This window comes from Helianthus annuus, chromosome 16 (assembly GCF_002127325.2).
Source record: "Helianthus annuus cultivar XRQ/B chromosome 16, HanXRQr2.0-SUNRISE, whole genome shotgun sequence".
NCBI lineage: Eukaryota > Viridiplantae > Streptophyta > Magnoliopsida > Asterales > Asteraceae > Helianthus > Helianthus annuus.
In genome coordinates, this window is record NC_035448.2 from 182,978,188 (window position 1) to 182,992,814 (window position 14,627).

General features: G+C 34.0%; 1 protein-coding gene across 1 annotated transcript; it reads left to right on the forward strand.

The window, feature by feature from the left end:
* The first annotated feature begins 263 nt into the window (after nucleotides 1-263).
* On the forward strand, nucleotides 264-13,837 carry LOC110918471 (GDSL esterase/lipase At1g31550). Its single transcript, XM_022162781.2, has 5 exons — nucleotides 264-550; nucleotides 2,937-3,176; nucleotides 12,512-12,660; nucleotides 13,014-13,296; nucleotides 13,376-13,837. The coding sequence occupies exons 1-5, from the start codon at nucleotides 295-297 to the stop codon at nucleotides 13,642-13,644; spliced, it is 1,197 nt and encodes a 398-aa protein (XP_022018473.1). The 5' UTR covers nucleotides 264-294; the 3' UTR covers nucleotides 13,645-13,837.
* Nucleotides 13,838-14,627: the final 790 nt, after the last annotated feature.

Consider the following 14,627-nt stretch of genomic DNA (forward strand, 5'->3'; position numbering starts at 1 on the left):
TAGTAGTGTTGCCACAAATAAAAGGCAATGATTGTTTAAACCATGCTAACTAAACATGTAGAGTTCCGTTAATCACAAGACTTTCACCGCATTTGGCTTCGATAAACCACGAATTCATTACTGTAGTCGCATAGTTGGACCAAACCTCTAATTATTATGCCACTAATTATTAAAAAATCATTATTGATTAAAATACTTATGGTAGGTCATTATGTGGCAAAAGCAACATCAAATAAGTGTGTTTATATATAGATATGTAGAAAACTAAAACTAGAATATTAATAATATCCTCCTATGGCGTTTTATTCAACCTCCAGAATAATTGCAGGTTTGTTGGTGGTGCTATGGAGTGGTAGGTTGTATGCTGCTAATGGATGCTTTTCATCCATCATCAGCTTTGGTGACTCCATTGCTGACACCGGGAACCTGAAATATCTGGCTTCCTTATCCGAAGATGTTGGATTTCCATGTGATCCGCCTTACGGCCAAAATTTCATCGGCCAGTCCACCGGCCGCTGCTCCAATGGCCGTCTCATCATTGATTTCCTAGGTAACTAACTCCTCTCTCCGTCTATGGTACTGTTTTTACTAGTCTTCAATTCAATATGATTGTTGGTTGGTTAGAGATGGTGACCAACATTTGGTAATATTCCAATTCCATCGCTAATTTGACTAACCAAACAAAATATATAATATATATCTTCATTACACTTAATTCCGATTCCAATAAAAGATTTCAATTCTTTCATAAACGCGATGCGGAAAGAATTTGGTTTCCATCATTACCACTTGAACACTGGATCACCAACAGAGTCCGCGAGCTTTAAAATTTTTAATTTGTCTTGTATTTTGAATGTTCGCTTTTATTAAAGAAACACTCAGAAAAAATAAATGTTAAATGCCAATCGGATATTGTAATCATCGACAGATATTTATAGTCCATCTGGTTTTGTTCGATCCGTCGGTAAATTTTACGTAGGTAAAGTTTGGTTTCTAGTGGTGATAGTATTTAACAATTTACGGGTGGGGTTCTAAAGTGAACACCAGTGTATTTGTGAACTGAGTTAACAAAACCTGATTTACATCATCAAATCGTAAAATACACTAGTGTATTTTCATCATTAAATCCTGACCATTGATTTACACATGTGTATACAGTTGTGTATTGATAACCAATGGCTAAGATGAGTTCACTAATGTTCACAATCAAAGGGGTCGTTCACAAATAAACCTAACCCTATATATATACCGATATAGGGGAGATCAGTTTAAATGAAAACGCTAAATATTGTGAGAACCGTGAGAACGAATAAAAGAATCGCAATAACTTGGTAAAAAACAAAGAAAATTCAATATTTTCTTTCACACTTATCATTATTATTCGAATACAATCTTAGAAATTAACTTTACACGTTTAATTTATGTGAATTCGTGAATAAAGAAAATTTACACATGTGTAAATTTGTTATGTTTACACGTGTGTAAAAATTCTAATAAGAGCAGTTTTGAGAGGAAAAAATATGAATTATTTAATATTGTAAATTCTTTTTTTTTTTTGATGTTGTATTTTAGTTACAATGAGGGTTGTATAATAAAACTTTTTTGGTTTTGATTGGTTTTTCATTCGTTCTGACGGTTCTCGCAATATTTAGCGTTCTCAAGATAACTCTCCCTATGTATATATATATATATATATATATACTGAAAGTGTAAAATACAATATTACTTAATGTACGAGTGTACGCTGTATAAATTAACGGGTTTTTTAATATATATTAATTAATTGGGTAAGGATAGTGTAAAAAGGGCCTAAAGTGTGAGAAGTGTAAGAAGTGTATTATAACACTATATATAATACTATATAACACCATATAAACACCGTATAACAATATGTAACATCATATAATACCATATAACACTATGTAACACTATATATCCTTATATAACAAATATAACACTATACATCTATCATAGACATGCTATCAGACAACATATAGTGTTATATTTGTTATATAATGATATATGGTGTTACATAGTTATATATGGTATTATATGGTGTTACATATTGTTATACGGTGTTTATATGGTGTTATATAGTATTATATATAGTGTTATAATACACTTCTCACACTTCTTACACTTTGAGCACTTTTTACAGGATCCTCTACCTTAATTAATATTCTGATTTAAAAAAATTAAAGGTTTTTTTATATATTAATATGTATTTTTATTTTTTTAGTTTAAGTCTTTTTTTAAATAAAGTATTTTTATATATATAATCGAATAAAAGAAAAAAAATGGTTTTCGGATGAAAGTGACAACTACCAAACTATTTGTGTGAGTTAACTGTCATTTTTAACGAAGTTAGTAGGTTGGACCAAAATATCAAATAAATGAAAAACTCAGAGACCTAGAGAAAAAAAACTATTTGAACTAAGGTGTCAATTTAAAACAAATCTCAGGGATTAAAATGACAATCTGCTCTAACTTAAAGTTGTCACAGTTTGATGGAGTGGGTTTCCAGGTATACAAAAATGCTAACGTGATGTTTTTTTTATCATTTAATATGGTGTGTATCAATTGGTCAAAAGTTCAGGAGATGCTTTTAGCAAAATCATTTTATACTCGATCCGGTAACGTGTATTATAACTTTATGTTTATATAAAACTTTACTTTAAACGTTCTTTTTTTCTTTTTATAAGGACCTTAAATTTTTAATTCGCTTTGGGCCTTACGTTTGGTTGAGCTGGCCCTGTCAAAATGGTATACAATGTTTTCCGAATTTATATGTCCAAAATGACCACCCTGCTTCAGTTTTAGCAAACTGGTATACAATGTTTTCCGAATTTACATGTCCAAAGTGACCATCTTGCTTCAGTTAAGTTGCTTTACTTAGTTTTAGCAGAGCCGTTGTAAATGAGTTTATGCTTTTGTAGCGGAGAGTCTTGGGTTGCCATTGATACCACCGTATTTAAGCATCAAGGGGAGTGGGAGTGGGAGTTTGATGGCATTTAGGCAAGGAGTGAACTATGCGACCGGGGGTTCTACAGCAATGAGTTCGTCATTTATCGAAGCCAAATGCGGTGAAAGTATTGTGATTAACGGAACTCTAAAAGATCAGTTAGCATGGTTTAAACAATCGTTGCCTTTTATTTGTGGCAACACTAATTCTTCAGGTATGGTTGTTCTGTGCTTGTTGCTTCTAGCCATTGTGTTTTTCGGCTTTCAAAACATTAAAAACTAGGGATGGCAATGGGTCAGGTTTGGGTAATCCCAACCCGATACCCTATTATAAAAGCTTGTCTCATACCCGGTTCAAACCCGTTAGGTATCTATCAGGTAATTACCCGTTAGGCTATTGGGTATACATGAGGATTTCAGGTATATCCTTAGTTTATTAAAAATACCCATTGGTTATACCCGACCTAAAACCCGCTGGGCACTTATTAATCGATTACATTTAATTACAGTTTTTTTTTTCGTTTTTTTTTTCGGATCCTTTCGTTTACTCTAAAGGAGTCTGTTATGCAAACTATATAATATCATAGCATTTAGATTTATAAATTAAATATTTTTTTTTTTTTTTGAAAATTAAATATTTTTTTGTTAATCAAAATATAACTGAGCCATGAAATAAGGATTACCGGAACTGACTCTGGGTCTTGTTGAGAAAATAAAATTGGCAACAGAAAAGATGGTGATGTTTCGAGCTTAATTGAACAGATTGTTGTACCATAGTAGAGTTTCACGGGTTGTGTTAACAAATTACAACAGGGTACTCGTTTTCTATTACTTTTTCAACTCACTCATGATATATTGTATAATACTTATGTTAGTTTCTTATTTGTATCATTGGTGTGGTCTATCTATATCAGTCGAATGATAACTTATAAGATTATTAGTTAAATAATATTGATGTGATGTAGGACTTATAAATCTCCAAAACATATTACTATCAATTTATTGAAAACAATATTTTTTAAATCGACCAAGTCACGAGCAGAGACAATTATTAATTTATCAAGTTTTAATCTAAAGAGGTTCTAATGTATATGGATTATATATAAACATTGAGTTACTTTCAACCTATATGACCCATTCACCGTTTGGCCTGATTGTATTATATGGTCCGATTGACCCAAGTCTGGAGCAGAGACAATGGTCTTTTGAGAAATTTGTTGGGATGCTTCTATTGTCCCTTTCAACACATTCCAAAATCTACATTTTAACCAATAGTAAACAAAATGTTTGAAAACAAAATAAATAATGCTTCTATATAACATGAAATCAAAAACTCATGAAAAAGTTGAGACATTTAATAAAAGATCGGCTCTCTCGAACAACACCACCTGTTTGGTTTTAAGCAGATGTCAACTTAATCAATGTAGAATAGTCTTTGATAGTTGGTTAAGCCCTTCAATTTTATTCTTCCATACATCCTCTATATTAGCAAAATAACCATGTTAACAACAATGAAAATTAGAGAACTTAAATTAGAAAACAGAGGGGTCACTGGCTGTGTCTAATGTAATGCCCGCATTTAAAACTCAAAATATTTATATAAATTTAAGAGGCTTAATGTGCATAATCGAAACTTGAAGGATCATTATTGTCAATATAGTAATCTAGAGGAATTAAAATGGATAACGGTTATCCATTTGGAAACTACACTCACTGAAAAAAGGAAAAAAAAGTCTCATTAGGTGACCAAATAGCATATATTGGTTAGAAAATATGTTGGCCTGTTAAAAAGCATCCCTACACACAGTCACACACATAGACATATATGTTAGAAATAGAAAAAAATAATTTAGAAAAATAATGGATCCTCAACATCATATCCATATTTAAGTCTTTCCTTTTATTTATTCTTGTAAAGCCTATAAATAAAGGCTCGTTTTTTCTTGTTTCGTATGGAAGAAATATATCAATAAAATTCAGTTCCTTTTGATTATCCTTTCTCTGATTATCATTTACAACATGGTATCAGAGCAGAGTTTCTCTCAAACCAGCAAGACAAAAAAAAAAAAACATTGGAATATCAAATCTCCAACCAAAAACCAAAACCCCAAAATCGTTCGACCAAATCAATCGTTCAACAAATCGTTCGACCAAACCTTTCAAATCTGTGATTTCTCTGTTTCTTCGTTGCCCCTTCTTCATAGTTTCACATCGGCCCAGATCGTCCAGATCCAAAATCAAAATCAAGTTTCGGAAAAAAGGGGTCAGAGATCCGTTCCTAACAGTCTTCGTCCTTCAGTCTTCCTTGCTCCCAACGAACCTTTCAACCCACGAAGAACAATAAAGGTTCTCTATTTTTCTCAGCAATCACACAACCATCTTCCCCCTGTCGCCGATTTCTCTCTCCGCCGCTAAGAAACCCTAATTCACTTCCAGAGAAGAAACGAACGATGTCGACTTCGTTGTCGGAAGAAGAAATCAAGAGGCTGTTCAGAATACGCAAAACGGTTATGGAGATGTTGAAGGACAGGAATTATTTGGTTGGAGATTTCGAGCTCGAGATGGATAGAAGGCAGTTTGTTTCCAAGTATGGGGAGCATATGAACCGAGAGGATCTGGTCATTAGTAAATCTATGAAGAATGATGGCTCTGAACAGATCCATGTCTTCTTCCCTGATGAAGCAAAAGTTGGAGTGAAGACAATAAAGAATTATATAATCCGTATGAAGTCAAAAAGACGAAGGGTTCCTTTTTTAAATAAAAGAAAATATTAAAAAAACAAAAAAAAAAGTACCAACGTTTCCGCTCAAAAAATCAAAGCTCAACAAAAAAAAACCCAAATCAAAACCAATGCCAAGACTCAAATGGCCAAGTTGAATTTTTCAACTCGAGGGGAAACCAAAACCCAAAATACGTTGCCATGTCGAAAGATGGTAGCCTCAAATCAAACTGAAAGTTACCATGTCGAAAGGCGGTAACTCAAATCAAACCAAAAGTTACCATGTCTAAAGGCGGTAACTCAATAGCTCAAACTACCATGTCAAGGAGACGGTAGTCAAACCAAAAACCAAACATAATCAAAACCAATCCAAGTTGAATCATGGATATCCCACAATTCAACTTGAGGGGGAGTGTTAGAAATAGAAAAAAGATAATTTAGAAAAATAATGGATCATCAACATCATATCCATATTTAAGTCTTTCCTTTTATTTATTCTTGTAAAGCCTATAAATAAAGGCTCGTTTTTTCTTGTTTTGTATGGAAGAAATATATCAATAAAATTCAGTTCCTTTTGATTATCCTTTCTCTGATTATCATTTACAACAATATATATACAAACACATACACAAATCAAGGGTTAACTTGTTAACTTATTTACGACTCGTTTAACTTATCTATTACAACTCGTTTATAACTTAAGGATGCGACTTAATATACACACCACCACTACACTTTCATCAGATTATAGACAAATGCAAGCTTCTTTTTCATGCTTGTTATCTTGACGATGGGGCCGGCACTGGAGATTCAGAAGAGGTGGCTGGAGTGTTGGATATCATTAAGGTGATGGGTCCAACATTGGGTCTTGAACTAAATATTAAGAAACCTGAGCTTTTTTGGCCTTCTTGTGATGGTAGCAAGTTTCGGGAGGGTTTATTACCTATGAACATCGGGAGGCCATTATTGGGGGTGAACCTTCTTGGTGGGGGGAGGGGTTAGTAGTGACGCAAGTTTTATTAGTGGTTAACTACTCATGCTTCGATCATGTATGGGATTGCCAAACTTTTCTTTAGCTTGGCGACATGTCAACCTGATCACATGGAACATACAACGTTATTCTTTGACAAAGGTTTGTGCGAGGCGATTGAGGAATTGGTCATTTGAGGAGGTCCTTTCTTTGGAGACTTCGAGTGGCGACTTGCTTCCTTACTTATTAGGCTTGGGGGTTTGGGTTTGTATTCGGCAGTAGAGGCTTCATTATATGCCTTTGTGGCCTTGAGGGCCTAATCTTGGGTGCTTCATGACCACATCTTATGAGACAATGGCATATGTGGTATGGATTCTAATTATGTTTATGGTTTGGCTTGTCTTCGTGATACGATTCCAAGCTTTGACTTCAACGGTTTCACTAATAAGGACACTGCCCCCTAAAGCCAAACATGCATTGGTGAGTGCTCTTTTTAGTAAAATTGTCCATGACATTGAAGTACAGTTTGCCTTGATCGTCAGACAAAAGCCGTTTTTGAGTGCTTAGTAGCACCCCATGCCCAAGATTTTCTTCTCGCTATACCTACAAATAGGTTAGGCCAGTATATGTCATTGATGGAGTATCGTACTATCCTTAAGTATTCCCTCATGATTCCTTTATTTCTGATTGATGAGATATGTCATGTTTGTCATAAGGCGTGTTTGGACTCTTTTGAGGAGCATGCGGTTCATTGTAGAGAGCTCATGAGGCTCAACTACCAACATGATTTGGTTAGGGATGTGCTTTTTGACATATTCAAACTGGCTGAGATTTCTGCTAAGAAAGAGGCACCAGTGAATTTCTTAACTGACCTGTTGAAAGGAAGATCTACCCTTATACCAGCTGACATTTTGGTCTTTGGATGGATAAGAGGAAAACACGCGTGTGTGGATCTAACAAGGTTCCCCCCTTGTGGGCTTAGGGGGTAGTTCTTTCACAATAAGTCAGACTGCTTTAAAAGCTGCTTCGGGCAAAGTGACCAAACACGAGAAAGCGTGCATTGACAACCAATACGTGTTAATCCTATTTGTTTTTTTATACTTTTGATTTCCTTACGCCAGAGGCTGTGGACCTACTTAATCGAGTTCAAAGGGTCATACATAGTAATGTTATGACCCCGATATCTATGGATGTAGTTTTTAAAAGACTTAGTTTTGCTATTCAAAAAGGGGTAGCGTCGGAGCTTATTGCCCGTTTACCTTTTAATTAGATTTTTAAAAAAAATCTACATCTACCAAAATATTGACTAGTGTTACTTCCCACTATTTTCTTCTTTTTTTACAATAACTCTACCATATATATATATAGTGGAGGGTTCAAATGAGAAGAATTTTTTTGTAAGAAGAAAAAATAAGAAGTTTCAACCAATAAGAATGCTCCATTTTACTTCATTTAATATTTGCATTTAATTTTAATATAAGGGTATATTGGTAAACTTACATAAATCATTAATTTGTATTCTTCACATTTAATAACTAATTAAATTAAATTTGTAACTCCTTTTCAAAATATATATTTTTTTCCAAATTAAAAAAACAAATTAATTTAAAGTGTAGTATAAATTACTAGTTGTGTCGGATAAATTACGAGTTGTGTAGGATATATTTCGAGGTGTGTAGGATAAATTTCGACTGTGTAAGATAAAATTCTATAAGGTGTAGGGTATATGTAGGAAAAATTTTGATATGTGTAGGTTTTGTATATTATATGTAGGATAATTAATTACTATTTGACTAATTAATTAAAGAGAGAAAAATTAATGATATGAGTTATAAATGAAATAGTATTTTACTAATATGCCCTTTCTTCTTTTTCTTCTCACATTAAATTTCTTCTCAAATGAACCTTCCCCTATATATATATATATATATATATATATATATATATATATATATATAGGGAGCCGCTAAAATGAAAACCACACCAAGTTGTAAGAACCGTAAGAACCACTTTTCACCAATCAAACTTTACCACTTATGCATTATTATTTTATACATTTAAGGGTATTTTTGTCATTTACTCGAAATATCATCTCTGTCTCTTTGTCTGCCTCATTAAAGTCTACAGACTTTTTTTTAATCACATCACAATTTTAAAATCTTATCTCCTCTCTCTCTCTCTCTCTCTCAAACTTTGTTCACCAAGTGACTTCAAAAAAAAATAACCAGATCTCGGAACATGGGGTGATGTTATGATGTTGATGGCCAGGACCAAGACCAAGCTATGCTCTGGCGGTGGAAGACGGTGGTGGGAGGTGCTTGGTCGGTGGCGAAGGACGGTGGTGGGAGGTGCTTGGTCGGCGACGGAAGACGGTGGTGGGAGGTGGTTCTTCGGAAGACGGTGGTGGGGAGGTGGTTGATGGGAGTTGGTCGGCGGCGGTGATGGAGCTTGATCTTTTCTGTCTAGGTCACTTGATTATCATCTGGGTTTCGTAATAGGGGTTAGCAATATACCCCAAAATGATGTTTTGTAGTTCCAAAGCTTGATCTGTCTTACTAGAGTTTCTTATTTCATTTTGGCAACATGCTCATAAATGAGATTTTGAAGTAAAATAGCAATGGCCCATCCAGAAACTGTTGTGTTGTCTTGCCTTATCAAATCCCGTGGTCCTCTGAGTATTTCATTAATTTCTTTCTTAGGATTTTTTGCTATATCTTCCCAAATGATTCTTAGCTCATGTTCGGGTCTTGTTCATAACATGCCTTATTGGGTTGTAAGTATTTTTGTTATGGGTGATAACATAAAGTGTAGGACTATACTATTCTGGTGGCAACAGTTCATTTTTGTAGACTGTTTATAGGTTTCGATGTCGATTGTTTTACAGGTGACCGATTGCAAGTGGTGCCGATGGTGCCCGTTGGTGCTGGTGTTTTTTTCATCTTTTTGGATTGATTTGTGTTTTTGATATTGGGGGGTTTAGATTGGCAGTGATAGTTCGAAACAATTTTCCCGACAATTTATGATGATGGCGCGGCTAAGGATAGTGGAGGGTAGGTTTTTGAACCTGCAACCCCACTTTGCAGCCTTTTAATTATCGGAAAAAATCTGAGCCAAACCCTTTTTTTTAGATACACTTTTGTTTTTTTGTTGTTGTTGGTTTTTTATATTCTTTTCCCCCGTCGATGACGATAAAAATCTATCCGAGACACCTACCGACTTTGCGATTTATGGGTGCGTTCGTCTTTGCGTAAACAAGTTTTCGTGTAAAAAGTTTTTGTGGAAAAAAAGTTCAACCGTAAACTTTTACGTAAAACGTAAAAAGTTTACCGTAAAACTTAAAACGTAAAAAGTTTTACATAAAACGTAAAAATTAAAAACATAAAAAGTTTAACGTAAAACGTAAAATGTTTTACGTAAAACGCAAAACCGAAAAAAAGTTAGCGTAAAAAACCGGGGCGTAAAACGTAAAAAACCGACGTGAAAAAGCCGGGGTTAAAAACGAGGCGTGAAAAAGCGGGGTTAAAAAACACGAGGCGTGAAAAAACGGCGCGTTAAAGGCATGTAAAAAAAACGAGACGTGAAAAAAAGAGGTGTGAAAAAGCCGGGGTTAAAAACGTAAAAAGGCATGTAAAAAACGGCGTGTTAAATGTAAAAACGTAAAAAACGTTAACGTAAAAAAACCGGCGCGTAAAACGTAAAAAACCGGCGTGTTAAACGTAAAAACGTAAAAAACGTTAACGTAAAAAACCGGCGCGTAAAACGTAAAAAAACGTTGACGTAAAATACCGGGACGTAAAATGCAAAAAAACCGGCGTGTAAAACGTAAATAACGTTAACATAAAAAACCGGCGCGTAAAACGTAAAACACGTTAACATAAAAAACCGGTGCGTAAAACGCAAAAAAACGTTGACGTAAAAACCGGGACGTAAAACGCAAAAAACCGGCGCGTAAAACGTAAATAATGTTAACGTAAAAAATCGGGACGTAAAACGCAAAAAACCAGCGCGTAAAACGTAAATAACGTTAACGTAAAAAACCGGGGCGTAAAACACAAAAACAGCGCGTTGAAAAAACGACGCGTGAAAAAGCCGGGCGAAAAAACGGCGCGTCAAAAAACGAGGCGTGAAAAGGCCGGGCGTAAAAATCTTAAAAATTAAAAAAATTATAATAAAAATTTGATTTCAAAAAATTGTTTTACAAAAAAATCTGTTTATAAATAAAAAATAATTAAGTCAAAAAACTAATTAATGAATAGGACAAAAAATGTAATTTAAAATTAATATATATAAAAAGACAAAATAGAGTGATTTTACTTAAATACCCTTTTGGATTATAATATTAAAGACATAATAAGACAGAAAGCTTTTAATATTAATATTATCTACTTTTAATCACATCCATCCATTTAGTTGATCTAAGGGCCAGAAAGTGGTTCTCATGGTTCTTACAACTAGAGGTGGTTTTCATTTTAGCGATTCCCTATATATATATATATATATGGAACTATGGATATGTTGAAAATAGGGGTGCAAACGAGCCGAGCCGAGCCCAAGTTTGACCAGGCTCGAGTTCGGTTAACTCTATGTGAGCTCGGGCTCGAGCTCGGCTCGTTTGTATTTTCTCAAGCTCGAGCTCGGCTCAGGCTCGGCTCATTTATTATATATTAATTAATATATTAAATAAAAATAATATAAATATTATACTTTTTAGGCTCGTGAGCTCGATAAGTGAAGCTCGGGCTCGAGCTCGTTTACTAAATAAGTTTTTTTTTAGGTTCGAGGTAGGCTTGTAAACAAGTTTGAATAAGCTCGGCTCGACTCGACTCGTTTACACTAAGGCTCGATAAGGCTCGACGAGCCTAACGAGCTTCACATGCGAGGCTCGAGCTCGGGCTCGATAAACAGACGAGCTTTATTTTAGGTTCAAGCTCGGCTCGGGCTCGATAAAGCTCAGCTCATTTCGAGCTTTTTCTCGAGCCGATCTCGAGTAGCTCGCGAGCCGCTCAACTCGTTTGCACCCCTAGTTGAAAACGCTTTTGAGTTGAAAGAAATCATTAGAACCTTATATGATGTTTTTTTTTTGTTCGTATTTTTATATGTAACTATTTTTTACGGAAAATAAAAAAAAAAACTGGTATGAGTGATTACATAAGTGTAAACTTAAAAAACGTTTACGTAATTTTGACGGATTTTTAATTACGTAACTTTATTCACACTTATGTAAACCCAAGAGACAAAAGTGTCAAAATTCGCATGCAGGTTTTTTTTTACATCTCAAAGTTAGTCATAAATATAGGTTTTGGGATTTTTTTTAACTCTTGTGTGAGGTAGGAATTCTCACGGTTCTCATAGCTCGGGGGAGTTTTTATTTTATCATGATCCGATATATACTAGGTTAGAAACTTGTGTATTACACGAGGTTGGATTAACGAAATATTAAATAGTTATAAATAAGAAAAAAAATAGAGGAAATAATTTGCCATTCATTAAATGAAGATGGATATGATCGGGTGGTTCCGCTGGTGGCACGATTATACTCCGGTGATCCAAATTTGCCGTTCAAAAAAATTGAGAAAACAAAATATCAAATTAATAAAAGAGGAATGAGAAAATTATAAATTAATACGAAAGAGAAGTGATAAAATTATTATTTAATAGGAGAGCCACTAATAAGGAGGAAACACTAGAAAGTTACACATGTCCTTAAAGATTTCTGTTAATTATATATATATATATATATATATATATATATATATATATATATATATATATATATATATATATATATATATATATATATATATGTTAAGCACCTGTTTTGTTTATTCTTAGTAAAGTACTTACTATTATAATTGTTGCAGCTTGTAGAAATTTCATTGGGCATTCTTTGATACTTATGGGTGAAATTGGTGGTAATGATTACAATCTTCCATTAATCCGGGGAAGATCCATTGATTATGTCCAATCATACGTTCCTCTTGTTATTGATTCCATCGTCTCCACAATCAATGTAAGTAGCCGCTCAAATATCACAACACATGTTTTATACAATGTAATATAATATATGAATTATCACTACCAAAATTCACGTGCCAACAAAGGATGTTTCCTTTGGTCATTGACAAGAGTAGACGGGTCTGTTAATCATCTAGTCAACCAAGTTTTATTAATAAGGATATACAATGTCGCCGTTTTAATAGTATGATCCCCAAAATATCTTCGATAAAATAGTCAAGGTGAATTTAAGAAAACTTATAGTGTGACCCTTTACTTGACAAGGTTTGCAAGTGATAGTCGTGCCGGTTTATTTATTAAAATATGATTTGATTTACAGTGACTTGAATATAATAGTTATAAATACAGGAGTTGATTAAGATGGGGGCTCAAACTCTAGTTGTTCCAGGAAACTTTCCAATTGGATGCTTTCCCTCATATTTGACAACGGGTGTGTCAGGTGTATCTAATAACGAAGGTTATGATCCTATAACAGGTTGTCTCACCAAGTTAAATGAGTTCAGCGAATATCATAACAAAATGTTGCAAACAAAACTAAATCAGATTCGAGAGCTTAATCCTAATGTCGTTGTTATCTATGCGGACTACTACAATGCTCTAATGCAAATATACTATTCTCCTGATGAATATGGTATGTAACATGTTATAAAGTCAAGTATATTTAATATGGTAACACAAAAATCTAGCATTTCAAAATGGTCTAATTGCAGGATTCACAAACGGGGCTTTGAAGGCGTGTTGTGGAGGTGGAGGGCCGTATAATTACAACGCATCCATAAGATGTGGAGATGCATCCACGATATTGTGTGATGAACCAGATAAATATGTCAGCTGGGATGGGGTTCACTTAACAGAAGCGGCATACAAACTGATTTTCAAGAGTTTATTTCAAGGACAATACACTACGCCTGAATTTTATTCCTTGTGTCCTAGAACATCAACATCTAAAGGGACAGTCATATCATCGAGTTCTATATAACCAATGCAAGCTTAAATACATATATTCTTGTGATGACACGTGGCACATGCTCTATTTCACACGAAGGGGTATTATTGTCATTTGTGTATTTCTTTTTATATTCTGTAAGACCTCAATCATGGCGTTTTTATATTCTACTGAACAGTATTTGCTAAATAACGTTTATATTTACTGACTATGATTCCTATGGCCATTTTTCTTATCGTATATATACCTAGATGTTTTAAATTTCCTCTTCCATATGCCCTAACCGATTATGTTTTCTAGTTTGTTGAAAGATGTTGTATTTGTCGTTTAGCGAAGATTCGTCACAAACATTACATTATTGGTGTTTATCAAAGCTTTTTGATGAGTATTTGGCGTTTTATTGTTTTTTTTTACTATAATACATGAGGATGAAAAAGGGCAATGTTTTCTGTAATGATGTTTTTTTGTGTGAGAGAAAACATAGCAGAGGATGAAAACATTACAATAGAAAAATGAATAGAAAGAGAAAGAGAACAAACTAAAATTTCATCTGATGGTATTAGGGTATTAGGGTTTATGGTATTACAGTAGAAACTAAAATGAAAACATTATAATGATGTTTTTTTTTACTATAATACATGAGGATGAAAACATTACAACAGAAAAACAAATAGAAAGAGAACAAACTAAAATTTCATCCAATGGTATTACATAGGAGATGTAACCATCAGTTCCCTCTTCTTCCTCATTAGTCTTAGCATCTTCATCTTGTCACGGTTGGCGTTTAACACCATCAACTTGTGGAGCCTACCTTGCATTCTCGCTTCAATAAAAACACAATAATGTTTCTTATAGCATTTGAAGCTTTTAAATTATAGAGTTGGTGAAGGAAGTTAAGCTTTTAAATAATATTTTCACTTTATGCCCTCTCTGGTGAACACTTGCTCAATTGGTATTTGGTCATACATTGCAGCGGATTGTTCACACCCTTTTGTTACAATTTATTTTTCTGTTTT